Here is a 27,085-nt window from a genome sequence, read left to right on the forward strand (position 1 = left end):
CAACAGAACCAGAACTCCCAGACCGAGTCAGAGGAACCTGGAGAACCGTGTCTGGGTTTGGCCTCTTAACTGATCCAGGTTCTGGTGTCACTGTGTGGAGAACAGAGCAGCTTTCAGGCTGAGAGACGTCGGATTTAAACACGTTTGAGGATAAAATGAGAGAAAACCTTTAAAAGATAAAATAAAATCCATTTTGACGAATATTTCATATCCGTCTGATTTGTGATCAGAGATCAGAACCAAGTGAAAGCGGAACCGTCAACTTCAGATGAACCGCTGGATGAAGGAGGAACTGAGGCCTGTAACATTTGTTTATGCAATATTTCATTTTCATTTAGAATGAGTTTTCTAGCTGCTGCCAGTTCCGCTTCCAAGAATTTAGTTTATTTGTTCAGCGGTTCCTCAATTTTCAGAAAGTGGACAAAGCTGAGGATGTGTTGCTGATGTTGGGCCGTCCTGCCTGAACGTCTGACCAGGAGAAGCTTCCAGCTTCAGACCTGTGGATGTTTTCTGGTGCAGCCGGTGAACAAAGTGATGATAATCGTGGCAGAAGTTTATCCTGACATATCAGAGGTCTTCTAGAACTGTGACGTAATCACTTCAGAGATAAATTCACACTTCTCACCAACATGCAACAGTTTTTCAAGTGCTGAGAAGTTGAGCAACACAATATTTTCCCCTAAATTGCTGCCTGGAAACGACAAAACAGTTTAGTTTGACAGATTTGCTTTTTAGTTGATCAAAAGACTTTAAGGTTCCTCTTTCCAAGCCGTCCTCCACGGTACCTCGCTCTGTAAATTCTCTCTAAAACTCATTTATGGACCTCTGTGTAGAATCCAAACTGAAACTGTACACACACCAAGAAAGGAGACGGACAACCATTATAAAAAAAATGGTCAATGTGTGTGAAATCATCTAGGAGTTCTGATTTATATCATCTGGAGTAGAAGTTTTTAAATGTCATTTATTTATATACTGCACCTACTTCAGCTAGAGGAGCAATAATTGTCCACCTGGCTTCAGCTGCCACGACTAAATTTAGTGAATCTTCTCTCCAAATTCCTCTTTTCAGCCTTTATTAATACAGGATGAGACCAGTTACATACATTAACAGCAATAACGCTGAAATAACAGCAATAATAAAACCAACATAAAAACAATATCCAGACTATTTCTGAAGATCAGTACCAGCTGAGTGTCTCCAAATGATACAACATCCTTCTCCATCTTTAAAGGGTTTAAAGTGTGATGTTAATGTTTTTTCTGACCTAACTCAAAGCCTTTCTTCAATTGTAAAATATATTTTCTAGATTTTCAGTATCTACTGAGTATTTCTCTTTCAGACCCTTTGCATATGAAATTATCTATATCCTTAAACAGGCTTCTAGGTCTGGAACGTCGGAGGAAACTTTGTTCCTCCGTCAGATGAGAGGATCCAAACCAAAGTGATGTTTGAGTCCAGAGTTGGTTAAAATGTTCCAGAACCAGAAGAGATCCCTCACTGAGTCCATGGAGGTCACCAGGAGGTCACCAGACGGCGGCTGAGGATCTCCGTCATGGTCCGAGGCGTTGGGTCTTCGTGTTTCAGCAGTTCCTCGTTATGCTCCATCAGGTCCATGTTGGTGCCTCTCTTTGCATTTAACGTTCTAGTTTGTTCTCATGTTCTTTAAAGAACATAGAAACAACACTTTATTATGTAATTATACTTTGAGATGTTTCTGTTACATCGCTGTCAGTCATCTCCTTGCTTTCCTGTTCCTGCTCCGCTCTAGCTAATCGCTTTCCTCTTTCTCATTTCCTCTGATCAGCTCTTCGTCTTCCTCACAAATGTCTGCTTTCTAAAGCCGTCTTCACGCTGACTTCCAGCCGGTTCCTCTCCACCATCCATCACAGAACGCACCGTGGCGTGTGGTAATCCAGACTGGAAAGTTTAGGAGGTCAGGGAGGTTTCTGACTAACACCTGGATATTAGTCAACATTCTTATGTTTGCATTGCTGCGTAACTTTCGGGGCGACATCTTCTGCTTCAGGCCGGGTGGAGCTATGAAGAAGCAACAGCGCCTCAGAGAATACGATGTAACGCTGCTGAGGGACATCACCAGGTTCCTGGGCTGAAGCAGCTGTGGGAGGAAACATTCAGGTTCCTTTCCTGCCTCCTTCCTCACTGACTGATTCCCTCACTCTGATCATGGAGAACCTGATGGATTCTGCTTTGGTTAAAGAGTTCTGACCCAGTAGAGGTGTCCGGACAGAACCTGTCTGGCTCAGCTGCTTTTTGCTCCACCGTCCGTCAAAAATGGACTGGATCCCTGTTTCTGACTGAGGAGGGTTCTCCTGTGTGAATGAGCCTTAACTACTCGTGTTCTCCATGCCGGTTCTGTGTACTGTTCCTAGTTTTTGGTTTGCTTCATCAGAACCATGTTTCACTTCTGGACCTGCATGTCTGTCCTACTAAAATCCAAACATGGCGATCTCCTCTTCAGATTGACTATTTTAACAGATGAACTTTGAGTGAACATGCAGCAGATTTCTGATGTTCTGTATTTAAAGTCTAGAGCATTTGCTGTAAATGTCTGCTGTTACAGTAGAGGACAGACGGAGAACCTCTGTGACCTAAAATTAGTAAATGCTGCCAGTGAGTCAGAGCTCAGACGTTCTGACACACTGAGGAGTTCCGGTAAAACAGAACAACACCCAGAAAGTTCAGACTTAAAATAGGAACAGGAAACCTCAGAGAAACGTCTCCATGAGAGGAACCAAGATTTCACAAATGAAACCCAAAATATTGGTCAGTTTCTTTATTATCTGGATTTCAGGACTGTGTTGGTCGCTGCAGCTTCCAGCTTGTCTGACCCGATCGGCCCAGTGGAAGGAAGCTGAGTGGAGCGCTGCAGGCGGACCGCTTCCTGTCGCCATCAGAACAACCAGAACCGCAGGGGAACGTGTACCGGGTCAGATGATCAACAAGTCGTAGAATCTCTGCAGAGATCCATTTAATGTTTGTTAACGTCGAGTCAGATTTATGATTAAAGCTTCATGGACTGATTTATGAGATTTAATCATAAAAATAAATGTCCACATGTCCTCAGTCTGGAGGATACTGACTTTCTTCCAACAATTATGTTTTATCAATATCTAACTAACATTTCACTTCTTACCCCTCTGCAGACATAACCACTGAATTATACATATAATTAGACTATATATATATATATATATATATATATATATATATATATATATATATATATATATATATATATATATATATATATATATATATTCCAAAAAGGACCCGTGATAGGCCAAATCTGTGAAGTAGTAACCTTTTTTTTTTAAACAATTATTATATAATTAAATACTCAAAAGTACATTGAAACCGAAGAACAAAACCTTTGTACAGGCCCCAGCATTTGTTTGACAAATAAAATTGCTGTTGCCGTAACAGCCAAAGCCTGGCAGAGAGAACCTGCTCTAGCTTTGTCACCTTTTCTGTCTTTTACCATCTGGTCTGATCCTTTTCCCTTCTTTCTCTTCTACCTTCCCATTTCTCTCTCCAATTAACTTGAAATAATCCCAGTATAAAATCGAATAAAGCTTCTTGCATATATAAATCAAAAGAAGCACCATGGTGAAAGCAGAAAGTGAATCTGTCGGGCTCTTTGGCGCTTCTTAAAGCGACGCTGCCAGACAGGAAGTGAGAACAGGAAGAGGGTCTATGTGAGGGATGGAGAGAGCAACAGAACCAGAACCCATGGTGCTGAGATCCAGTGGGGAGGTGGTTCTGCAGTGATGGTTCTGGTCCACTGGGTTTACCGCAGTCAATGCAGCATCTACCAGAACATTTCAGAACACTTCCTGCTGGCAACCTGCACAGAGGCTGAATTCATTCCCCGGCAGAACTTGGTACCGACCCACTCTGCCACAAAAGACCTGATACCAGAAAGATACCAGAACCAACAGGACAGATGTTGGTTATCAATGCAATCTGGGCTTCCAGAACCTCAGCAGAACCACAGGTGGATCTCATCCGTCCCACACCACGTTGATGCTAAAGGAGCCCAGACCCGGTATCAGATGATGAACAGAACCTGGACGTTCTGTTCAGCAAGACCAGGTTTCTGGGTCCACATCTTTTTCTACTAGTTCTGGTCATGTGACCTGGTTCCTGATGAACTGCAGCGGATGTTCTGGTCCGGTCCATGAGGTGGGTTCTCCTTCTGGACCTTTGGAGCAGAGACGCTGAAAATGACCCGTTTTCTGGGTCTGATGCCATTTCCTGACTTCCTGAGAAACTCAATGTTGGGTTTTCAGAAACAGGAACCAGAACATCTGAGGTTTCCAGATGTGGGAAAGTTTGGGTCGAGTCAGGTTTGGAAAGAGGAAGGAAGCCATCATCATCATCATCATCATCATCATCAGAACCACAGGCTGAGGTGCTGCAGGACGTTCCTCCTCCGGGTTCATCAGGAACTTCAGACTGAAAACCTCCAGTTTTAATAAAAATAAAGAATTATTTTAAATTGAAGTCAATAAAACGAGACAATAATCAGAACCAGGTCCGATCATTTTATTCTGGTCGTAAAACCCCTGGAAACGGGTTCTGCATCTGGATCAGCACCAGTTACAGGAAACAGAACCACGCGGGTCCAACTGCAGACCAACACATGCTTCCAGGAAAAATCCAGAACCAGCTCCGGTCCTCTGAACCTGCTCCGCCGGCCAGAATCCCGACCCGGCACCGGGTCCACATGCTCCTTCGTCCCATCAAAGGAGCATTTTCAGCTGTCCACCCAGTTCTGGTTCCTGAGAGTCCAGCTCCAGCCTGAGGAGCTGCAGATCCAGCCCTAGGGGGCGCCGGTGAGCGCCTTTACGCACACAAACTCAGATTCAGTCTTTAATCCCATTTAATGACGTCGACTACGTGAAAAGCTAAAATAAATCTAATTTATGAGAGAAATACTGAATCATGCTGTCAGTAAGTAGCATTTATATTAATGTGTATTATTACATTTTCATTAAAAGTGAGGGGAAGCTGACGTTTCTGATCATTTCTGCTTTTCTGAATTCATCAGGAAATATCTACAAAACACGCCTTCACTGAGGTGAAATATAAATGAAATTTAAAATAACAGTTTACTGTAAGATAAGCAGATAAAGGTGAATTTCCAGGTGAAAAACATCAGTTAACATCAGAGTGATGAGCTGCAGAACATGAGAAGATGTTCCTGGACTGTTTTCCACCTCAACCTTCAGTCGGGTCACCAGAACCTGGAACCTGTTTAAGGTTCTCATGAGAGCCTGTCCTGTTCCTCGTGTTCTCCTGATCAGGAACTCGTTTCTTCTGCAGTTTAAAGAAGCTCAACAGGAGAACCAGCCGAGTCGTGAGAAAAGCAACCAGCTTCACTCTGATCTCTCGTTCCTGTAGACCTGGAAGCTGCTGCTGCTTCGGCTCTGAACGCCAACAGAAAACCACCGTGGGGGGGGGAGAGACACTGTCACAGTTCTGTGTTTCCTGGTGTTCTACAGAAAACATCCGGATTTCCACACCCTCTGAGTTCCTCCTCCTCCTCGCCCTGAAGCTTTCTGAGTCCACTTTCACATCAAGGTGGAGTAAAGCAGGAGGCTGCAGCCTCAATTCTGACTGGCTGAGAACAAAAACTCAGAGTTCAGTGTGTCTGAAGGTCTAATGACTGGCTTACAGCGCCTCTTACTGACTGTGCTGGAACACACAAGGTCCTTTATGCAAACGTTTTCTCTCCATCTTTACAGACACGACTCAAAGAAAGCAAAAAGATTCAAAGAGATAAAAAGATCTTCCTGCTAAATCTGATTTTGTGCTAATCAGCAGAACTCCTGTACAGAACATGGAGGTTTTACTTTTCTGAAGCAGGAGTCTGGAGCCCTAAAGCGGATGTTCAGTGTGCATTCTGAGGTGGCTGTTCAGAGCCGAGCGGTTTTTAAACCTTTTCTCACACATGCTGCAGGGGTAAGGGCTCTCCCCTGTGTGGGTTCTCCTGTGGATCACCAGATGCACGTTTTGATTAAAACTTTTGCCACAAAACTCGCATGTGAACAGTTTCTCGTCCATGTGTGTTCTCATGTGGACCGAAAGGTTGTCGCTTCGCCGGAAACCTTTGTGACACGTAGGACAGAAGTAGGGCCGCTCCTCAGAGTGACACCGCCTGTGGAGGATCAGGCTGCGCTTCGTAGTGAAGCTCTTCAGGCAGGTTTCACAGGAATATGGCTTTTCACTGGAGTGGATGCTGGTGTGCTTTGACAGATCACTGCTACACCGGAAACATTTCCCACAGATGGTGCATGAGTACGGCTTCTCCCCGGTGTGGACCCTCATGTGGCTCAGCAAAGCAAACTTTCTAATGAAACTCTTTCCGCATGTTTTGCATGAGAACGGTTTCTCTCCCGTGTGAATTTTGCGATGCCTCCGCAGCGCATACTGGAACCTGAACTCTTTATCACAGAAGTCACATTTGACGGGAGTTTTACTCGTGTTCGGGTCGGACCGACTGACCGATGACGGCCGGCTTGGTTCCAGCTCTTCAGATGGACTCGATCCCAACTCTTGATTCTCAGCTTTAGGGGAGCTCTGAGGGAGGAGTTGGTCACTGGCTGGTTCTGGTTCACTGTCATCAGTTTCACCATAATCAACCGTCACCATCAGCGTTTCCGTCTCCTGCTTCAGAACCAGCAGCTCAGCATCCGGACTGATACACAGTTCTTCATGTTCTTCTTTAATCTCTGGAGGTTGAGCTGGTTTCTTCTTCCTCTTCTTCTTCTTTGTAATCTCAGGTGGTTGTGGCTCTGCTTGTGGGGGTCCCAGTTCCTCCCAGTCCGCCTGGCTAAGCAGCTGCTGCTCATTATGGAAGTTCTCCTCCCTGAGATGACCATGTGGAGGACCTGGATGAACAAAGCATATTACCAAAATGTTGATGAACAAACAGACAGAGAGGAAATATCTCAGCTAACAACATTTAGGGCGAGCATATTGTGACACCTGAGATTATACATTTTAACCCCCCTAACCGCAGCTCGCCATGTTGAATTATATTGTCAAATGTTGACAGAGGAAGTTTGGTTGTGGCTTTTTTTAAGTACGTTTCTCTGATTGGTTGACTTGTTAGCCCCGCCCCAGAGAAACGGTTCTATGGCAGCAGGTCCAGACTAGCTTCAACCGTATCCAGCAGAGCCACAAGCTAGCCTGGCTGGCTAAGCTAACGCCTTCCTGCCCCTTTAAGCTAGCTTCACAGTCACTACGCTCCTGCTCTGCTCCGTCCGTTCACTGCAACATGAGCCACGATCCGGACTGGATCCGTTCACGCCTCCATACAGCCCCACCCCCTCCCTCCCTCTCTTATTTTGAAATATTACCGGCTCCGCCTTACACTTCCTGTGTCTGACTTCCTGTCTGGCTCATCTGGTTTTCAGAGATTGACGCGTTTCGCTCCGTCATCCGTCACAAACAGACTCGATCCGGATTTCTGACGGACAACAGAGGCTGTAGCGCCATCAGGAATCGCCCTGTTGACCAGAACGGCTTTTATTTGTGACGTAGCGGAGAACGCATGGATGAAGGAGTATGTGTGAATGAGGGTAAGCCCCCCTTCCTCAGCCCCACGAGGAGCAGGGGGAGCTCCCAAACTCTTGATCTCTCCATCCAGACAGCAGAACCACCGACACCTTCTTCCATATTTGCTTTTTTTAGATAAAATTTATTATTATTATTTCCATCATTATTCTGATCTGTCTGTCACGTTTCCTCCATTCTGCTCATTTTACTGCTTCGTCTACCTGGTACTGATGCGCTGTCACCTGTCAGCGTTTTATCAGGATCACCAGAGTCCCGTTTCAAAGCTGCTTAGTGGACATCAGAGTCATTTCTGGCTTTTCGGCCTCAGAAAGCTCAGCAGCCGTTACCCTGAGTCACATGATGACAACAAATTACTCCAGGAAACAACCCTGCTAGCCAGCAGAGATGTCTGGCTAACTCTGAGTTTTTCCTCCTTTTAGCTGAGATCTGGACAAGGAAGCGTCAGAAAAGATGTTTCCTTTCCTGGAGGAGCCTGTCTGCTGGAAATCCTCCTCAGAAATGTGTCAGGTTAGATCAGACCACCATTACACGTCTGATCCTTTCTGCATTAATAGACTTTCAATGGTTACCGTTTTCCGCTGCTGTCAGTGATTAATCTCAATATTCGTCGCTCTTCTAACACAACGAGGGACGCTCTCAGTTCTGAAGGTTCTTTGTTAAGCTCTTGGTTTTTATGCCAGCAGCAGCTTTTTAATAACGTAGGAGACAGAAAGTCTTTCAGAGGCAGCTGGATGTCAGGAATGTTGCTGCTGCTCTGTTATAGTTTAAAGGTGTTTCACAGTCAGAGACCCACAAGATTAATAAAAGAACTAAAAATCAAAACTATCATTTATTCTGGATCACATTCTAAGACTTCCAGCTCTGATTATCATTCTAATGTTTTAGTTTCCATTCATCTTTTCCCCCTAAACACTGTCAGGGCTACGCCACATTTCCTCCCTTTACTTCAGCTGAAATATAAATATATACTATATGATTAATATAAAGAGAGGTTGGTACTAATTAAACTCCAACAAGAAAATCACTGTCAGCTCATTTTAGAAGCCAAATTCTGGCAAAAAGATGAACATATCAGTTATTTCAGTATCATTATTGGTTAATTATAGTCAATTAATGCTTTAGTTGATTAAGGTTAAACATCAGAATAACTCAATTACATTACAGGCAGGAATAATTATCTAAATATTATTTTTTTATATTTATTATTATTATTTATGTGAAAAATATAAAAAGTGAAAAAGAAAAAAGATTGGGGGATTTTGTGAGTAGATATTTTTAATCTGAGGACGAGGCTGGAACAAGTGCAGCAGGACGGGAATCACAGACAAATGATGCTCATCAGGGTCGATTTCTCTCTGCTGAGTTCTCCTACTGCTCTCCAATCTGCATTGTTTGTTGTTATTTCAGCTTTTAACTTTTTGTTCTCTGTCATTTTTCTCTTCATAAAAGGTACACCTGGTCTGGCGTTCTGTTAGCTGTGACATCATCAGGGGAGGCAGATCATCCTCTATTACCATCTAACATAGAAAGTACTCCTGGGTCAATGTGAGCTTCTGAGCTTTCTGTGTCTCTGCTCTGTCTTCTCTAACATAGAAAGTACTCCTGGGTCAATGTGAGCTTCTGAGCTTTCTGTGTCTCTGCTCTGTCTTCTCTACCATAGAAAGTACTCCTGGGTCAATGTGAACTTCTGTGCTTTCTGTGTCTCTGCTCTGTCTTCTCTAACATAGAAAGTACTCCTGGGAGGCAGACGAGCGTTCACACTGAGCCTGGTTCTGGTTCTGGGTCCAGTCAGAAAGGACATGCTGCAGCTTCTGACCACAAAAAGCCTGAACAATGATAGAATAAATGAATAACAGAGTTACACCGGCCTGACTGGACAGAGAGTCGTTTGGCTAACTAGAACACTCAGGGTTTTTTTCTACACCTTGCTTTCCAACGTTTGGGTGAAACATCTGAACATGAGCGGAGCTTTTTATACGGAGAGTCTGATAGCAGAACAGAGAACCAAGGTGATTAGACCCCAAAAATATCAATTACCCATGGAAACATTTTAGTTTTAGTCTGCTCCTGTTAAATTAGTTATGGCTGGATTTGTTGAAGCTTCATAGCTCACCATGTGAATAATGGAGTCAATTCAGTATATTGTAAAATATTTGGTGCTGTATTAGAAAACTGCACCAACAGAAAGTCAGATATTAATTATCTAACTGAGGTGGGCCAGAAATGGAGTAAATGAAAAGAAAATAGAAGCATTATGGTGCATTTTAATGCAGGAACGCTAAACTAGTCAGAATCCTTTGTCAGAAATAAATGATCCAACAGATCCAGAGGCGGAGGTTAAGCTCTGTGGTGGAGGACTGGAAAACAGCCGGTGTGGGCGGAGTCAGTCCTTTACAAGGAGAGCAAAGCGTCTCCCGCGGGGAAAGCTCCTCCAGCACGACCTATCAGAGGGCTCGTAGGTTATTACGTCATCAACCACTGCCCTAATGCCTCCCAATCAACCACTGAAACGCATCAGATTCTATAGTAGTTTTTTTTTTTTTTATCTTTGCACAGATATAAATCTCATCTTCCATCAGCCTCATGGTCAGCGGGACGGCTGCCGCTCTCTCCCGGGAACCCGCCGTAGCTAATGGCGCCGCCCCCGCCCGCCGGCGCACAGATTCCCGGCGGGCTCTGGGAAATGGTGCGCACCCCGCGGGCAGGCCGGCAGAACCGAGCCGGTTCCGTTGTAGGAAACTCGGTGGAAACGGACATGTTCCGCAGGTGCAGGCTGCGCAGCGCCGCATTTAACGCAATAAAAGCCGAAAGAATAAAGGTTGAATTCCTGAACGCTGCCCCGTTTGCAGCGGCGGCCATGTTGGATCTCAGAGTCCGGTTCTGAGGTTTTCCCGACTCAGAAGGTCCAACTTCAGGAAATTTTCTGTCCGGCCTTCAGACTTGGAACCAATATGTCGACCTCCAATAAGAACCGGAATAGACGGGTTCGGAGCTGAAGCGTGTTGGGTCGAAACCGGGGGAGGAAGGGGCACATCGGAGCGGAGCCGACCCGGTTCCTCTGCGGGATCTCCTAGAACCCAGATCACATCCTGACTCGGTTCCTCAGCCCCTCAGACCCGGTCCCGGACCTACCTGCGGGGTTCTGGTGGGTTCGGGCTCTCCAGGTGAGGTCCAGCAGTCTGCGCTGACGGTCCATCTCCTCCTCGAAGCGGACGATGGTTCTTTCCAGCTGGGAGCAGATTTCCTCCGCAGCAGCAGTTAGTCTCTCTCTGATAAACTCTCTCAGAGGCTCCACGGAACACATTGTTGCTGCGCAGACTCACACACTCACACACACACCGACCACACACAAGCTAACCATGCTAACGCTGCTAGCCGCTTTGTTTACTTCCACCGGACGTTGTGTCGCTTTGAGGGTCCGAAAGAAACACGGACTTCCGGTCAGCATCAAACGTCAAAATAAAGATGTGGAACTCCTGTGTAATAATAATAATAATAATAATAATAATAATAATAATAATAATAATAATAATAATAATAATAATGTTTTGATTATTGGGAAATTTTAAATACACAAGTTCAGATTTTTCAAGGTTTCTCCAAACTTTTAAGCCTTTTCAGAATGATTTAAAATATCTCTACGTCTCGATTAAGATGCTGCAAAGAAAAACTTCCTGAAGGTTTTCAGAAATGTTGAAACTGTATGAGCTGAACCCCTGTGGGGTTTTTGTTTGTTTGTTTTTCTTCTGCTTCTTACCAGCTTTTTGGATGAAATTGTATGTTCAATTGTGCCTATATTGTTTGAATTTGTAATTTGAAATTGTTCAAAATTTTTATTTTTTTTAATTCAACATCAAATTAATATTATTAGTTGTTGTTGCCGCTGATATTTACACCAAAGAGCCAGAGACAGCGGAAACATTTCACACTTACGGTCATAATCTTTCTGATGGTGGGGATCCTTCTCTTCCTGCAGGAATGTCTGGTCGGTAACAAATTAATTAATTAAATTAAAGAAGAAAAACAAGTGTACAAAAACAATCGGGTTAATAAAGACACATCAAATATTCTCTGGAACATGCAGTGTAATCAGCCCTGAGCGCTACCGCCCCCTGCTGGGAGATGTGGTCCATCATGTTACCGTCACTCTACTGTTATCGCCCATGTGAACACTCTTATTCTCAGGAAAATCAAATTTCACATTTCTGTTAATAAAGCAGGCCGAAGCTGAAGGCGGCGGAGAGCAGCCAGATACAGAGCGTTGGTGTTTTCAGGACGTGACGTAATAAAAGCACGCATGAAGAAATAAAATCCTGTCTAGAAAGAGCAACTTGTCTGAGAAGCAGCGTGTTCTTTCATGAAACATAAAGCCTGACTAGGTTTGTTTGGAGAATCAAAGATGCTCTACATCAAGTTCCTCAACCGAGGTTCTGGTAAGAACGGCAGATTCCCTAGAACAGAACTCTCTGATATCAGAACCTGACAGGTCTACATCTCACACGCTGGGCCTGAAAAAATAAAATCCTGAAAGTAAAACTGGATCAGCAGCAAGCTGAGGAAGCGGTGTGATCTAACCCAGACCTATGAACAGTTTCTATACTCATCAGTTAAATGTTCCCTGATTTCTTCATCAGTTCAGAGAACATGTTCTGTTCTTCCAGCTGCTTCAGAAAAAGTCAGAGGCAGACGAGGTTTGGTTTCCAGTGTCAGGATTTACCAACAGTCCATAAAGTTCTGGTTTAAAACGGATCAAATGTTCCATCAGATGAGCAGAATATTCAGATCTGTGTTAAAACAAATGTTTCCACCCTAAGGACCTGAAAAGAAGGTTCTAATGATATCAGAACCATGGATGGAGTAAAAAATAATTGATTTCTGGATTAGTTCATGTTTGACGGGTTCTGGACCAGACATCCCCAAAAAGCTGAATTTCAAACTTTTCTTTTAGATATCGCTGTTAATTAAAGTTGGGTTTATCTTTGATGAGTCAGCTTTTTTTTGTCTTCTGTACTATTTATGTGATTTTAGGTTATTTTGTTGTGTGAACTGTGTTGTCAGAGCCAGGAATAATTTAACTGATAACTTGACTGAATCTTCCAGAATAAATGTCAGTTAATCAGCCAGAAGATCTCGTTGGATTTGAATCTGTAGAATCTGATATTTTATTCATTAAAACAAACAGAATTTTCTGCCTGGAAACTAAAGCACATCCAGCTTCCAGTATTTCATAGTAGGTCTTAGTAATGAATCCTGACACTAACATGGATGAGTTCTACGTCTGGACCTGCTGTGCTGCTTAGACATGCGCTCCCATGATCTTTGGCAGAAAGTTGTTGGTTAATTTAAAACATTCAGAGAAAGTGAAGCTGGCTTTGGTGGAGTAAATAAACGCTGGGTAATGACAGAAGCTGGATAATAAATAGCATTCAGCATTTGTTTATCATTGGAGGATTTTGAACCCAAACCTGCAGCAGCCAATGAAAAGCCAGCGTTGAGCCAGGAGCCCAACCAGCAGCGCCGGTGGTTCTGTTCCTACTGCTGAGACACCAGAGGAACCATCAGAGGGGAGAGAAGCTCAGCTCTCTGGGGAAATGCGGTGCTGATTGAAGGCTCTGGTACCTGTGAGGCTGGCGGGCTCAGGAGGTCCAACTGAGTCAGAACCAGTTTTTCTGGACAGGGACGTCGTTGTTGACTCCATATCTGTGTTCAGGTCCTCAGACGGCAGCAGAAGAGAGGCCAAACCCGATATGTGAGGCAGCGGTGATGTGATCTACAGCTGATCTGCTCCTTGCTGAAGACTAAACGACTCCTAATGGATCACAGAGGCAGCGATGGGCAAAGCTCCTGAAACGCTCATTTTATGGCATCTTGTTGGTGTTTATTAATCTGAAACTCCTCAGCCTTACATCAGGTGTCTGGCCATGGCTGATCTCGTTTCATGCCTCTTGTCTGAAAACAAAGACTCTATTTGTGTCACGCTGCATTCATACGTTACACATAACAAGTGTGTGGTTTTACCAGCCGTCTGAGCTAGCTAGCACATGCTATAGTCCAGCCCACGGGTCTGAGAGCTGAGAGCTACTTCATGGGCACCGTGTGACACCAAGGGCTACCTGCACTGACCTTTGACCTACAAGAGTCAGAGCTCACCTTAACTTTATGTGATATAGACATTTATCATTTTAATCCTATGCAAGTATGTGATTAAAAAGGAAGAGCGACTAAATAAAGGATTTTCTGTGCAGCTCACAGGTTGGTTTTGCTACTTTTTGAATAGGCTTGGGGCCCATATGTGGTCCCTGAGGGTTTCCTGAAGCCCAGTGGCACCATGTTGGTGAAGACCTCAGCTGTAGGTCTGAGGGTCTCAGCTGGGGACCTGTCCACGGTGGAGACCACCTCACGTCCACTGGAGATAGACACCAGCCTCTTGTTCCACTAACAGGACACCAGAACGTTTCTGAATCTGAAGTTCCTGTTTAAATCATAAACATTTATACTAAATACTTCATTAAAAAGAACAAGAGTGTGAAATCAAGTGGTTAAACACCCAGAACAAAAGAAACTCAAGAACAACAGAACATTGATTGCCTTCAAGCACATTGTCTGTTTTATTGTCAATCAGACTGCAGAACCTTCAGGAACATTCCTGAGAAAAATAAACTTTTTTCATGTAGTAATCTAAACATGAAACCTCTAAATGTGACGTAGATGAAAAACAGAACGACACTGAAGACTCTGGTGTGTCGTGCAGACGAAGGCTGAGCGGTCCAGTCGTTTCAGTGAGCTGGAGCCGCGGGTCCGTTTACTGCTAAACCAGAACCAGAACACCTTCACAGAGCCGCTGTGTCCGGTCCTCAAACTGCTCTGGGGTGGAGTCTGGATCTGTGATCATAGATGCTAATATTTAGTTATATTTATTAACTAATAGTCTTTAGGTTAGGCAGCTGGCACCCTGAGAGGAGGGAGAAACACTGAAGAGTCTTGGTGAAGAAAAGGTGAGATGCTGTTTGTAGGAGCTGCTTCTGAGTCTGAACTGCAGATTCATTTATATCCTGTGGTACATTTATGCTAACATGCTGTTAGCACTATTTGCTTTGTGAATCAGATGCTGAGAACAGGGGAAAACGTGTAGAACCTCAGACTTAAAGTTCAAATAGAAAACCACATAATTATAGTTTCTCATTTGATAGGATGTACAAAATTAAATACATCACAAGTGAAAAACAAAAGAAAATCCAGCTTTTTGTTTATAGCATAGAATAATTCACTAAGATAGTAGAAAACGCTAAATTCCTCATTCAGTCACGTGACACACTGTCTTAGCCACGAGGAGGCGCAGCAGGAGGCGCTGCAGGAGGCCGTGGTCAGTTTAGTCAAACATGATATCAGGAAGTAGTCATTTTACATAGCGAGTCAATATTTATTCACCGTTGTGATGGAGTTTTTAACCTTAAACGAGGACGAATACGAAGCTAGCCAACTGGATGTTAAAAACAAACAGTGCCGTGTCCAGCCATTTGCTTTTGAGCCGATAGTTAGCTGTGAACTCCAGGACAACGCTGAGGGAAGTGGGGGGGGGGGGGGGGGGGGGTTGTAGCCATGACGATGATGCTGGTAAGCAGCATGGCAGGGATGGGGATTCATCAGGGCAGCTTTACCCAGCCTTTCCAGATCCAAATCTGACGCAAAACCGGGTAATTTAATTAAATAATCAAATATTCCTTTCCCCCATCCACAGCCATAGACCTGTGGATGGGGGAAATAGACCATTGTACTTTTTTTTAATGATCCTTTCAGAGCGCTTAATGCGTGAAGTAGTGGTTCTCAGCACACGCTGGAGGATGTTTGCTACACTGACGTCACGGCTGAGGTTTCACCACATGACTGCTCTCACTGGAGGCGCCCAGCATACGGTAAAATTCTCGTGATTTTTATTACTTGGAGCATTTTTATCGCAATTTCGACCAGCCACATAGAGAAAAAAAAACGATAATCTACCATCACACAAGATGAAACTGCTCTAGTTGTACTCCTTTCTATTTGAACTGTAAGTGAACCTTGAAGGACTTAAGATCACACACATTGTAAGTGGTACAAACATCACAACATCTACACCAGCACCACATTTTTAACAGAATGACAGACACTGAGGTCAAATCCCTTAAGAAATGCTGTAAAGAAACCAAAGAGCAAAGCTCTTGACATCGAGCGAGCTCATTGGTTGAAGCCACGGGTCACTGAGGAAATGCTTTTTACACGTCTGAGAGTTTTCATTGAAAACCTAAGCCATGCGTCTGAAGCGTTTGCTGCCATGGGCCCTTTGAAGGAGTTTAAAACATTTCCCACGGTCCACTAAACAGAAAGACCCTTCTCTCCTTTGTGCGTTCTCATGTGAGCCATCATGTGACATCTTACACTGAAACCTTTTCCACAGGTTGCACACGGGAATGGCTTCTCACCGGTGTGAACTCTCATGTGACGAGTCAAATGACTCCTTAGCAGGAAGCTTTTCCGGCAGGTTACGCACGGGAACGGCTTCTCACCTGTGTGAGTTCGCATGTGAATGATCAGATAACTCCTTACACTGAAACTTTTTCCACAGGTTACACAAGGGAAGGGCTTCTCACCCGTGTGAGATCTCATATGAACAGTCAAGCTGCCACTACAACCAAAGGATTTTCCACATACTTCACAGTCATAGGGTTTCTCACCTGTGTGTGTCCTCATATGTCTGTTCAAATTGCTCTTTCGACTGAAACTATTTCCACAAATCACACACAGGTAAGACTTCTCGTCTGTGTGAGTCCTCATGTGTGTATTCAGATAAGTTTTTGCACTGAAACTTTTTCCACATGTGGAACATGGGAAAGGCCTCTCGCCTGTGTGAATCCTCATGTGAGACGCCAAACGACTGCTCTGAGTGAAACCCTTACAACACACTTCACAAATGTGCAGCTTTTCATCAGTGTGCGTTCTCATGTGAATAGTCAGACTACTTCTTACTCTAAAACTTTTACCACACACCACACATGGAAAAGGCTTCTCACCTGTGTGCGTGCTCATGTGAACATTTAAATGACTTCGCAGGCTGAAATTTCTCCCACAGTAAGGACAAGAGTATGGCTTCTCCCCAGTGTGAGTTCTCAGGTGAGTGATCAGGTGACTCCTTACACTGAAGCTTTTTCCACAGCTCACACATGCAAATGGTTTCTCACCTGTGTGGGTTCGCATGTGAGTATTTAAATTACTTTTAGCTCCAAAACGTTTTCCACAGGTAAGACACTGGAAAGGTTTCTCACCTGTGTGAATTCTCATGTGAGTAATGAGATGACTTTTCACAATGAAACTTTTTTCACAGCTCGGACAGGGAAACGGCTTCTCCCCTGTGTGAGTTCTTACATGAGCAATGAAGCTGCTTCTTGCACCAAAACTTTTCCCACAGGTGGGACATGTGAAAGGCTTTTCACCTGTGTGAGTTCTCATGTGGACAGTTAAACTACCTTTGTCGTTTAAAAACTTACCGCAGATCTCACACGGATGTTGTTTCTTACGTGCATGGGACCTCATGTGATTATTTAAATGGCTACTCTGGATGAAGCTCTTGCTGCACACTTTACAGGAAAACCCATTTGGTTCTGCGTGAGTCAGAGATCTTTTTTGCTTTTTACTTTTTGATCCATCGGCTCCATCACTTTGAACTCTGGGTTTCTGACATCTCCTCTTTGACCTCGGTTGTGGGTTTTTACTCAGGGCTGATTTTCTCTTTTTCTTTGCATCCTGTTTTTGGTTTTCAGCCACCACAGAGTTCTGTGTCCGGTTCCTGCTTAGTTCTGGCTCCCTGTCATCTCTTTGCTCACAAGCAGGATTCATCAGCAATGGTTCTGTCTCCTCCTTCAGAACGAGCTGCACTTCATCCTGACTGGTGCAGTATTCGTCCAGTTCCTCTTTAATCTGGTGATCTTCAGCATGTCGCTCATTGCTTGGCTGTTTATCCAGAAGGTCTTCATGTTCCTCTTTGACATCTGCAACATCTGGTTCCTTCTCTTCTTCCATCTGGTTCACAATGATTTCCTCTGTCAGTTTAAGAAAACTCTTGAGTCAACAGAATAAAATCTGCTGGAGGTCTGAGGAGATGAAGAACACAAGACAAAAAAAGAGATGTCAGCAAAAGTGTTTTGAACTCCATAAAATTTTAAAATATTTGGAGATTTCTTTTCTCTGATCAGATGTTTGACAAAAGCTAATTTTGCAATAAACCATCTTCTTCTTCTGGGGTTTTAGATTGAGAAACCAGATTTAACTCAGAAGGAAAATACATGTGAAAAATGACACTGCATAAAAAAAGAAGCTAAATCCAGAGAGAAATGCAAAAGGATCCGACAGTAAAGACACGACTCTGACACCTGCAGTAAATAATGATTTAGAACCTAATGAGGCCATAATTAACAGAAATCACCAACTGTCAAAAACAGGCAGCTCCTTGATCTCCAAATGCAGCTAAAATTAATTTATTGTGAACTATTACAAAATATTATATTTTGGATCTGTAACTGTCCACAAAACCCACATTCCTAATTTTACACTTTTCAGTCAGTTATTTTTCTATAAGATCTCATATTTTATAGACTATAGACTCAAGTCGTTATTAGGTTTGATTGAATCAATTATTGAAATTTTTTTTTTATTAGTAAAAAATACTTTAAAATAATAATCACATAGAAAATGATTCATCTTGGTGTCAAAAGACTCGTTCAACAAGACGGCGATGACATCTGACGGTAAAAAATGTTTGAAGTGGTTTTAAGACGTTCACCGTCCAGAGTACCAGGTGTACTTGAACGCATCGCTGTAGTGCACTGGCTTGGAGGAACCAGGCTCCCCTCGACCCGGTTCTGGTGTCAGCTCAGGGTTCTTTGGGCTGGTCAAACCCAACATGCAGCTGGTTCTGGACTATTCAATTCAATTTTATAAAATTTTATTTATATAGCGTCAATTCCCAACATGTCATCTATAGCAGCATAACTATAGAGGTAGCTCAGGGTAACATGAGCCACTCTGACTAGAAGCTTTGTCAAAAAGGAAAGTTTTAAGATTAGTCTTAAAAGTAGACGGGGTGTCTGCCTCACGGACCAAAACTGGGAGTTGGTTCCACAGGAGAGGAGCCTGATAGCTAAAGGATCTGCCTCCCATTCTACTTTTAGAGACTCTAGGAACCACCAGCAGACCTGCAGTCTGAGAGCGAAGTGCTCTGTTAGGAACATACGGGGTAATCAGAGCTCTGATATATGATGGAGTTTGATTATTAAGGGCTTTATACGTTAGAAGGAGAATTTTAAATTCTATTCTTGATTTAACAGGAAGCCAATGAAGGGAAGCTAAAACTGGAGAAATATGATCCCTCTGGTTGATTTTCATCAGAACTCTTGCAGCAGCATTTTGGATCAGCTGCAACCATTAGTCCACATTATCGATAATGTCGAAAATGAAAAACTGTTGACGTCAACGCATCGTTTAGAAATGTAGTTTAAATCCCATGCAGTTCACTAAGCCTGCCACAGAGGGCAGTATAGCGCCAGTTATCCATGACCCTTTCACATGACTGCAGCGCCAAGAAACCACAGCTAGTAAAGTTTTGTAAATTATAATTTTTTTGATAAAAAGTAACCTTTTAGAATGATTTTAGGCGAGAATGAGGCTGTAAAGCCAAAATATTTACTTAATTTATCAAAATGTGTCTCAGCTGTGAAATGGTGGTTCTGTCGGTTCTCGCTGCGCTTCACCAGGTGTAGCTGAGCAGGTGATCAGGCTCCTCAGGCCTCTGGGGGCCCGACTGTTCTGAATCTACCGCAGCATTCAGATGATAGCTGTTATTATTGGCTTTATTTCAGTGTTTCATCCATCACTGAGTTTATTGGTTGAGCTTAAAGTGAAGCTACATGACGGATTAGTTTTATTTAACTTTAATGTCTGACTAGAGCGCTGGAGTTAATCTGGAAATGTGAGACACCAGCTTTAGCTGTCGGTGCATGAAGCAGGCAGCTGATGCTGCTGATAGGACCGTAGATCCGTTTATAAAGTCAATGTTTTCTCCCCTGTCCTGTCTTCAGTTTAATATATAAACATTAATTTTTACTACACCAAAATGATCGCTCTGCTAACGCTTCATTTGCTGTTGTTCAAAGATTATGAGAATTATCCCAGCTTGTAAGAGGAAAGGAGAATAATTTAGCTTTACATGAACCTCAGTGTTTAAACATTAATGCCATATTTACATTTCTGTACTCTATATTAATATTTAATTGCCCAAAAAAATAAATGCATGCACTGCTAGACTGAGGCTGTTCATATGGACCAAATAAAAAACTATCAACCACCTCTGTAGTTCTGCTGGGGTCCTGGTTCTGACGGCTTACGGGTCCAGACTGAGAGAGAAGTCAGAGTCCAGAGGGTGGATCCAGAACTCTGTAGACTGGTACCAGCAGAACCACCTCAGGTTAACTGCAGGCAAACCAAGGAGCTGCTGGTGGACTTTCAGGTCCAGAACCAGCTCTCTGACCCAGGAGAACATCCAGGGAGCTGAGGCCGACTACCTGCAGACTGGCAGGAAGAGAGCTCACCTGCAGACCTGGGATCAGCTCTGAGGTCGTCTTGGGGGACCCGGGGTCGTCTCAGGGGACCCGGGTCGTCTCAGGGGACCCGGGTCGTCTCAGGGGACCCGGGTCGTCTCAGGGGACCCGGGGTCGTCTCAGGGGACCCGGGTCGTCTCAGGGGACCCGGGTCGTCTCGGGGGACCCGGTCCGCACGTCTTCCCTGCAGGAGGACGTGTGGAAGCCAGACCGGCGGCTGCTCGTCTCCTGGAGGACCTCAGGAAGGAGAAGGTTCCTCAGTTAGCAGCAGCAGCTTAAGGCTCACAGGCCTCCTGCTGACCGCTCTGAACCGGGTCAGACTAAACCGGGTCTAAACTGTAGCAGACACTCTGACGTCACTTCCTGTTGGCCCACTGTAACCATGGCAACCACACCTCCACCCCTGAACCTGCAGGCGACTATTTAGGGTCTGCTGTCAGAACCGGGTCAGGTTTTTCTGATCTGTGGAAAAAAGGCAGAGATTCTATTCAATCGTTTCCAGCCCAGAAAGAGCTTCTAGATTTAATCTGGACCGGTTCTGGTTTCGGAAGCTTTCCAACGTCGGTCTCATGTCGACACATAAACCCGTCAGAACCATCAGAACCTTCAGGGATACCTGGGAAGTCCAGCTCAGGACCAAAGTGCTGTCTCCATCACCGAACCACGGTCCAGTTCATCTCTGGGCTCCTGGGTTCTGGTTCCGAGGCTCTATCTGGTTCGAGGATCACGACCTAAGTTCTGTTTGGACCTTTCAGAGAACCGCGGGACTTAAGCCCGTCCCCGGGTCCAGATAGGGGTCCGGACCCCCCGGGTTCTGGTTCTGGTTCTAGCTCACAGTCAGCTCGTTGTTCTGCTCCATACCTGCTCGGTTCCGGTTCCGGTTCCTCTCAGGTTTCCAGTTTGGGTCTGCGGACCTCCTGGAGATGGTTTATTCTGGATCCCAGCCGAACGGAAGCCAGCGATGCTAACGCTATTAGCAGCGCTGCTACTTCCGCCTGGTGTTACACACTGGAGCTCCGACAGAAACAGGGGCCGGAACTTTACACCAGACACACGGAGGGGTTCTGTTTGCGAGAAGAGCAACATGTCCAGATCTATTGCTAAAGCTGAGGTTCTGCTAGTGGACCGGAACCCACGGAGGTTCTGACAGATCCGTCTCATTTCTATCCGACCACACCTGGAAATAAACATTTATTACTTTTATTAAGAAGTGTTGACGCCTTATTGTTCAGTTACTGGGTTAAAACAGAAAAAATAAAACACACACAACTGTTCAAATATACAAATAATACTGAATAAAGTAATAAAGAAGTTTTAGGTTATTATTACACTTCTTTTTAAGAATGGCGAACTGCTGCTTTTATTTTATTTTATTAAGAGTTCCTCAGGGCTCCATGCTTGGCCTCCTCCTCTTTACCTCGTCCCTCAGCAGTCAGTTATAAGAAACCAGTGTTTAGCTTTTTTTCAGACAGAACACAGTCAGACTTTATGACACTAAAAAAAAAAAAAATAGTTGCTCTAAACCTTTATGCTGCTTGGGCTCACTGACGTCTCTAACATCAGTGTTGACCTTAAATTCAGGATCTGACGGCTACAGACTAGAGGATACGGTAATCTTTGATGCTCCGGTCCAGCCTTTTCAAACTGAGACATCTGATTAAGGATTTTAATCTATGTTTTAATTACAACTTCACAACAATTCCTGCACTGCACTGTACTCCGGGCCTACCAAAGCTCTAGAGGCTTCTCCATGGGTTCTGGTCCACGTATTGACCCATGTTCTGGAGAAACAGAGGAGAACGAATCTGATGTGGAGTCCAGACGCTCAACAAATATGCAGAAAAGTCTTTGCAAGAAGTCTCTTAGAACCGCTACCAGAATCCCCTGCAGGGGCCTCCAGCTGGTTCCTCTCCTTGGTCCACTGGTTCTGCACCGGTGAGGAAACCTTCTCCTCTTCAGTAGTCCTCAGTAATGCGAGGCTTTTTGTCCTCTCAGAATATCTGGTCCTCTTCTGGATCACCTGCAGGCCACTGAGCTCCTCAAACCTGGTTATCGACCTTCTCTGCTGGTACGTGATGCAGGCCTCCACACCATTCCACATGCTGAGAACTCCTCCATGGAGGTGGTCCACTCCTCCAGATACTCCAGACGTGCACCGCTCTGCACATCAGCACAGAACGGCTCACAGACCTGACCAGGTCCATCTTCACACCTGTGGTCCCTGAACTTTAGGAGACATCAGCTGTTTAAGATCCAGAGGAAGAAAATGGGTTCTTCCTCCATCCACGATGGTTCTGTAGTCGGAGGCTCAGTGTCTGTGGCATCCAGAGGAGGTGAAGCAACAACATTCGCTTCATTTTACTCTTTTTGGGAAAAGTTTTAACCAACAGCTTAAAAGTCCATCTTCTCATTTTTGTTCACATCTGTCAGCTGCTAGAAAGGCTTTAGCCGGCGGATAAGAAGGACATTCACCAGTAAATTTTTATAAGGACGTGTGTAGGCTTTTCTAATATTAGTTTATTTGTAGTTTTAGTCATAATAAAGGGAGAAATTAATAAAAAGACTTTTTCTAAAATCATGATGTGTAACGGCCGTACAGCTGCAGACGCCCTGAATCCTTTTCTTTACGGACACACAGGGAGGAGAACAAAGGTCAGCACACATGAAGAACCTAGACGTTGTAGCAGAAGATTTGAGATGAGGAGACGCTGACCAGGACCTCCACGCAGCAATCAGAGAAAATTCACTTTCTATAAAACTAAGACCCTGAACTGAATTATGATGGGAGTCAGAAGCTCACCCTGATGACTCACGATGCGTCCCCAGGTTCACCATCAATCACATCGTGAAGTTTGCAGACGACACAACGGTGGTGGGCCTGATCAGAGACGACAACAACCAGGACTACAGAGAGGAGGTGGAGCAGCTGGTGGGTTGGTGCAGAGACAACAGCCTGATCCTGAACGTGGAGAAGACGAAGGAGATCATCGTTGACTTCAGGAAGAACCGGCCTCACCACGCTCCACTGCTCATCAACAACTCAGCCGTGGAGGTGGTCAGCAGCACCAAGTTCCTGGGGGTGCACATCACGGAGAACCTCACCTGGTCTATGAACACCATGTCACTGGTGAAGAGGGCACAGAAACGTCTGTACTTCCTGCGGAGGATGAGGAGAGCCCGCCTGCCCCCGCCCATCCTCACGACCTTCTACAGAAGCACCATAGAGAGCATTCTGACCAGCTGTCTCTCTGTGTGGTGGAGGCTGCAGCGCCTCCGACTGGAAGAACGTGAGGAGAGTGGTGAGGACAGCAGAAGGGATCATCGGGGCTCCTCTTCCCTCCATTAAGGACATCTCATCTCAGCGCTGTGTGTCCCGTAACATCATCAGGGACCCATCACCCCCCCACCATAGACTGTTCTCCCTGCTGCCCTCTGGGAAGAGGTTCCGCAGCATCTGCTGCAGGTCCACCAGGTTCTGCAGAAGCTTTTTCCCTGCTGCCATCAGACTGTAGAACTCTGAACTGGACTCTGCAGCACACACAGAACTGAACTTTATGGCCTTTTTGCATCACTATGTCGCACTGCCAACGTTGCTGAACTTTTATAATCCATTTAAATTTAAAAGCACACAACTGAATGCTTCCTGCATTTTTGCACCATTAAAAATGCAGGTCTCTCTCCTGTTAGAAGGGATGCCTGGGCATTCCTGGAGGAGGAAATTAGCCCCTTTACTTCATCAGAAAGGACAACCAGCCTCCATCATCACTGTTTACATCAGTGCTGCTGTTTTTTTTAATCATTTAAGGCCACAATGCGCATTTCTTCTGTCGCACATTTAGTTTGACCTGAGAAAGTCATTTTTAGATGACCATTTCTTTTCTGTGGGCTTTCCTTTGCTCTACATCTATTTTAACCTTTTAATATTTTTGTTTTTCATAGATTTTTATGCGCATGTTTTCCTCAGCTTTACCTCTTTATTTAGGGTGATTTGCCGTTTGCTTTAATCTAACGTTTTTTTAAAATACTATAGAGTGAAAACAGCAAAGAAATGCAGAGGCGGGGTTCGACAGATCTTAGGTTCAAAAAGCAAAACTGAAACAGAAAACAAACTGAAAGCGGCAGAAAAAGCGAAAGCTCGGCCAAAGTGGATTTATTTGACATTCTTCTCCCTCATGGATGAGATGCTCACATGAACAAACTTATTAACGTATGAATTTAACTGCATTTCTTATGTAATGGAAACGCAGTGACTGGCAGCCTCCCTGTTACGCAATCCCTGCAGAAGCCCTGCAGCGGTCCGACAGGAAGGAAAAGCTTCTGGCTCAGAACCAAAAGTGATTCTGCTGCTTTTCTCTGGAAAGCCACGTGATTTAGAGGAACTCCTCCTGATCTCACCCTCAGCTCTGCAGACGGGAACATGGAGACAGGTGACACCTTCCGTTCTTCAGCTCCTTCACATCAGCTGGAGCGCCGGATCTTTTTGTTCTTTACTGAAACTTTTCTTTCACATTTATCGGTTCTACAGGAAAACGCTGCTGGGTTCAGACCTGCTGGCTGGTTCTGTGTCTCCTCTCCACGTTCTGCGGAACTTCTGCTCATTCTGAAGACATCCGCGGTACGTTCTCCCACATTCCTGACATGTAAGCTTCATCGTGCAGGAACATCTGCAGCCAGTTTCAGCTGATTCTGAGGCACATGCAGGAAATCTTTAATGCAGAAACTTTGTTGCTCTTAAGCGGATTTTCACCAGCGCCTTCTGTCATGCAGATGTGTGCAACATCCAAGGAAGCAGCAGCAGAGACTCAAAGTGGTGCTCATCTTCAGCCAGACAAGGTGATGCTCCTCCAGGCTCCAGGCTCTTCTTCTGGTAACCAAAGTCTTTGGTGGATTGTTTAGTCGTCTGGTTTTCTCTGCAGGGACCGATGTGGACATCTATGAAGCCCTCTGGGTGGAGAACCTGGATCTGGTGGAGCAGATCCTGCAGCTTCCCTTCCTGCAGCACATGCAGCGCGGCGACCTGCCGGCTGACAGCTACATCAACTTCATGATGCAGGACATCTACTACCTGGTGACCGTCACAGACATGTTGGAGGAGATGAGCAGGAGGGTGGAGGAACCTCCCGACCTGAAGGAGTTCCTGGTGGAACGACACCAGAGCTACAAACGTTCCAGCACTCGGATGCTGCAGAAGTTCAACCTGAAAGTAAGGAACCATGCAGGGGCGTAAGGGTCAAGGTTCACCTACCTTCCATGTAGGTGAACTTTGACCCCCGCACCTTTTCAGCCAGTACCGCCATTTAAGGCGTTATGAAGGCGTGGTCATGTGACCCAGGCGGCAGACGTGCTGCTGAGCAGAAAAACTGCTCATTGGCTCGTTTAGCTCAGCTCCTAATGTCCAAAGTCCGTGTTTTAAATTTTCTCCCTCTTACCCTACAGGGTGTGTCTGACATCAAAGTGATCCCTGCCATGAAAAGCTACCTGGATGAATACCAGAGGGTGATGGAGGAGGAGGAGGCCATCATGATGGCTGCCAGCCTGATGCCCTGCTCCACGCTCTGGGTTTGGCTCGCAAACCAACTCCACATCGACTACGACAACGCCTACTGGATCTGGAAGAAGAACAACATGTACAGGAACCCTGAAAAACATTACAAAGATCTGCTGAACAAACACCTGAAGGACGACAAGAAAATCAAACGCGCCAAAGAAATGTTCCGTAAACAAATGCAGAGCGAGCACGACTTCTTCAAAGCTTTGGTGCCAAACTGAACATCAGAGCTCCGTCTGGGTAAAAACGCAGATTTCTGCTAAAGTCTCATGACAGTGTGAACTTTGATGTGTTGATCTTTTGGTTTTATGATTATAGACTTTGTGGGTAATCTGTCCCGTTAATATTTAGCTTTGGCTGTGAAGGCATAGCCGATGCTGGAAGTCAGAGCAACACTGACGGATACTTTGCTCTCATATTGAGAATATTTTAATAAAAGATTAACCAGAACAGTGCTTTAATATTCTTGTTCTTCCATCACATTAATTCCTGAGGTGAAAAAAGGAAACTCTGGAAATCTGTTTATTATGGGATTTAAATGACATGTCTTGGTCGAAAATAACACCAAGATTTTTTACTTTATTACCAGAGGCCAAGTTAATGCCATCCAGATTAAGTGATTGATTAAGAAGTTTATTTTTTGAAGACTCTGGTCCAAAGATTACAACTTCTGTCTTGTCAGAATTTAAATGCAGAAAATTTAAAGTCATCCAGCTTTTGATGTCATCAAGACATGACTGCAGTCGAAGTAATTGATTGGATTCATCAGGATTTATGGATAAATATAGCTGAGTGTCATCAGCATAACAGTGGAAATTAATCCCATGCTGTCTGATAATTTTGCCTATCGGAAGCATATATATAGTAAATAGAATTGGTCCAAGGACTGAACCCTGTGGTACTCCACAAGTGACCCTAGAGTTTGAGGAAGATTTATTATTAACATGAACAAACTGGAATCTGTCTGACAGATAAGATTTAAACCAGCCTAATGCTTTCACCTTAATCCCTACAGTATGCTCAAGTCTTTGTAGGAGGGTTTCAGACTTCATCATAGCACCAAAATAAACGATCTACAGCAACAATAAGAGCCTCATATCAGAACATTTCCTCACATCATCATCTCTGCGTCACATCTGAGCCTCAGCAGCTTTAGCTTCAGAGAACAACGTTCAGAGACGTTCCAGGCTTTTCCTCCAGGAATCAGATTTATTTTCTGTTTTCATTGGATCTTAAACCTTTTTTCGTTGTTTCGCTGAGAGATGCTAATAGCCGTTAGCAGCTTCCTGTTTTATCCCCTGA

At 44.5% G+C, this 27,085-nt stretch overlaps 2 protein-coding genes across 2 annotated transcripts; one reads left to right on the top strand and one right to left on the bottom strand.

Moving 5' to 3' along the window:
* Positions 1-5,304: 5,304 nt before the first annotated feature.
* Positions 5,305-21,252, bottom strand: LOC105933316 (zinc finger protein 84). The gene is made up of 5 exons (XM_036131759.1): positions 21,097-21,252; positions 15,963-17,733; positions 13,860-14,015; positions 10,742-10,929; positions 5,305-6,918 (listed from the first exon to the last, which is right to left on the bottom strand). The coding sequence occupies exons 2-5, from the start codon at positions 17,660-17,662 to the stop codon at positions 5,906-5,908; spliced, it is 3,057 nt and encodes a 1,018-aa protein (XP_035987652.1). The 5' UTR covers positions 17,663-17,733; positions 21,097-21,252; the 3' UTR covers positions 5,305-5,905.
* Positions 21,253-24,489: 3,237 nt separating this feature from the next.
* On the top strand, positions 24,490-26,223 carry LOC105933430. The gene is made up of 5 exons (XM_012872971.3): positions 24,490-24,662; positions 24,761-24,850; positions 25,003-25,068; positions 25,152-25,438; positions 25,672-26,223. Exons 1-5 carry the CDS (start codon positions 24,653-24,655, stop codon positions 26,002-26,004), a joined length of 786 nt encoding a protein of 261 aa, XP_012728425.2. The 5' UTR covers positions 24,490-24,652; the 3' UTR covers positions 26,005-26,223.
* Positions 26,224-27,085: the final 862 nt, after the last annotated feature.

Source organism: Fundulus heteroclitus, unplaced genomic scaffold (genome assembly GCF_011125445.2).
Source record: "Fundulus heteroclitus isolate FHET01 unplaced genomic scaffold, MU-UCD_Fhet_4.1 scaffold_46, whole genome shotgun sequence".
NCBI lineage: Eukaryota > Metazoa > Chordata > Actinopteri > Cyprinodontiformes > Fundulidae > Fundulus > Fundulus heteroclitus.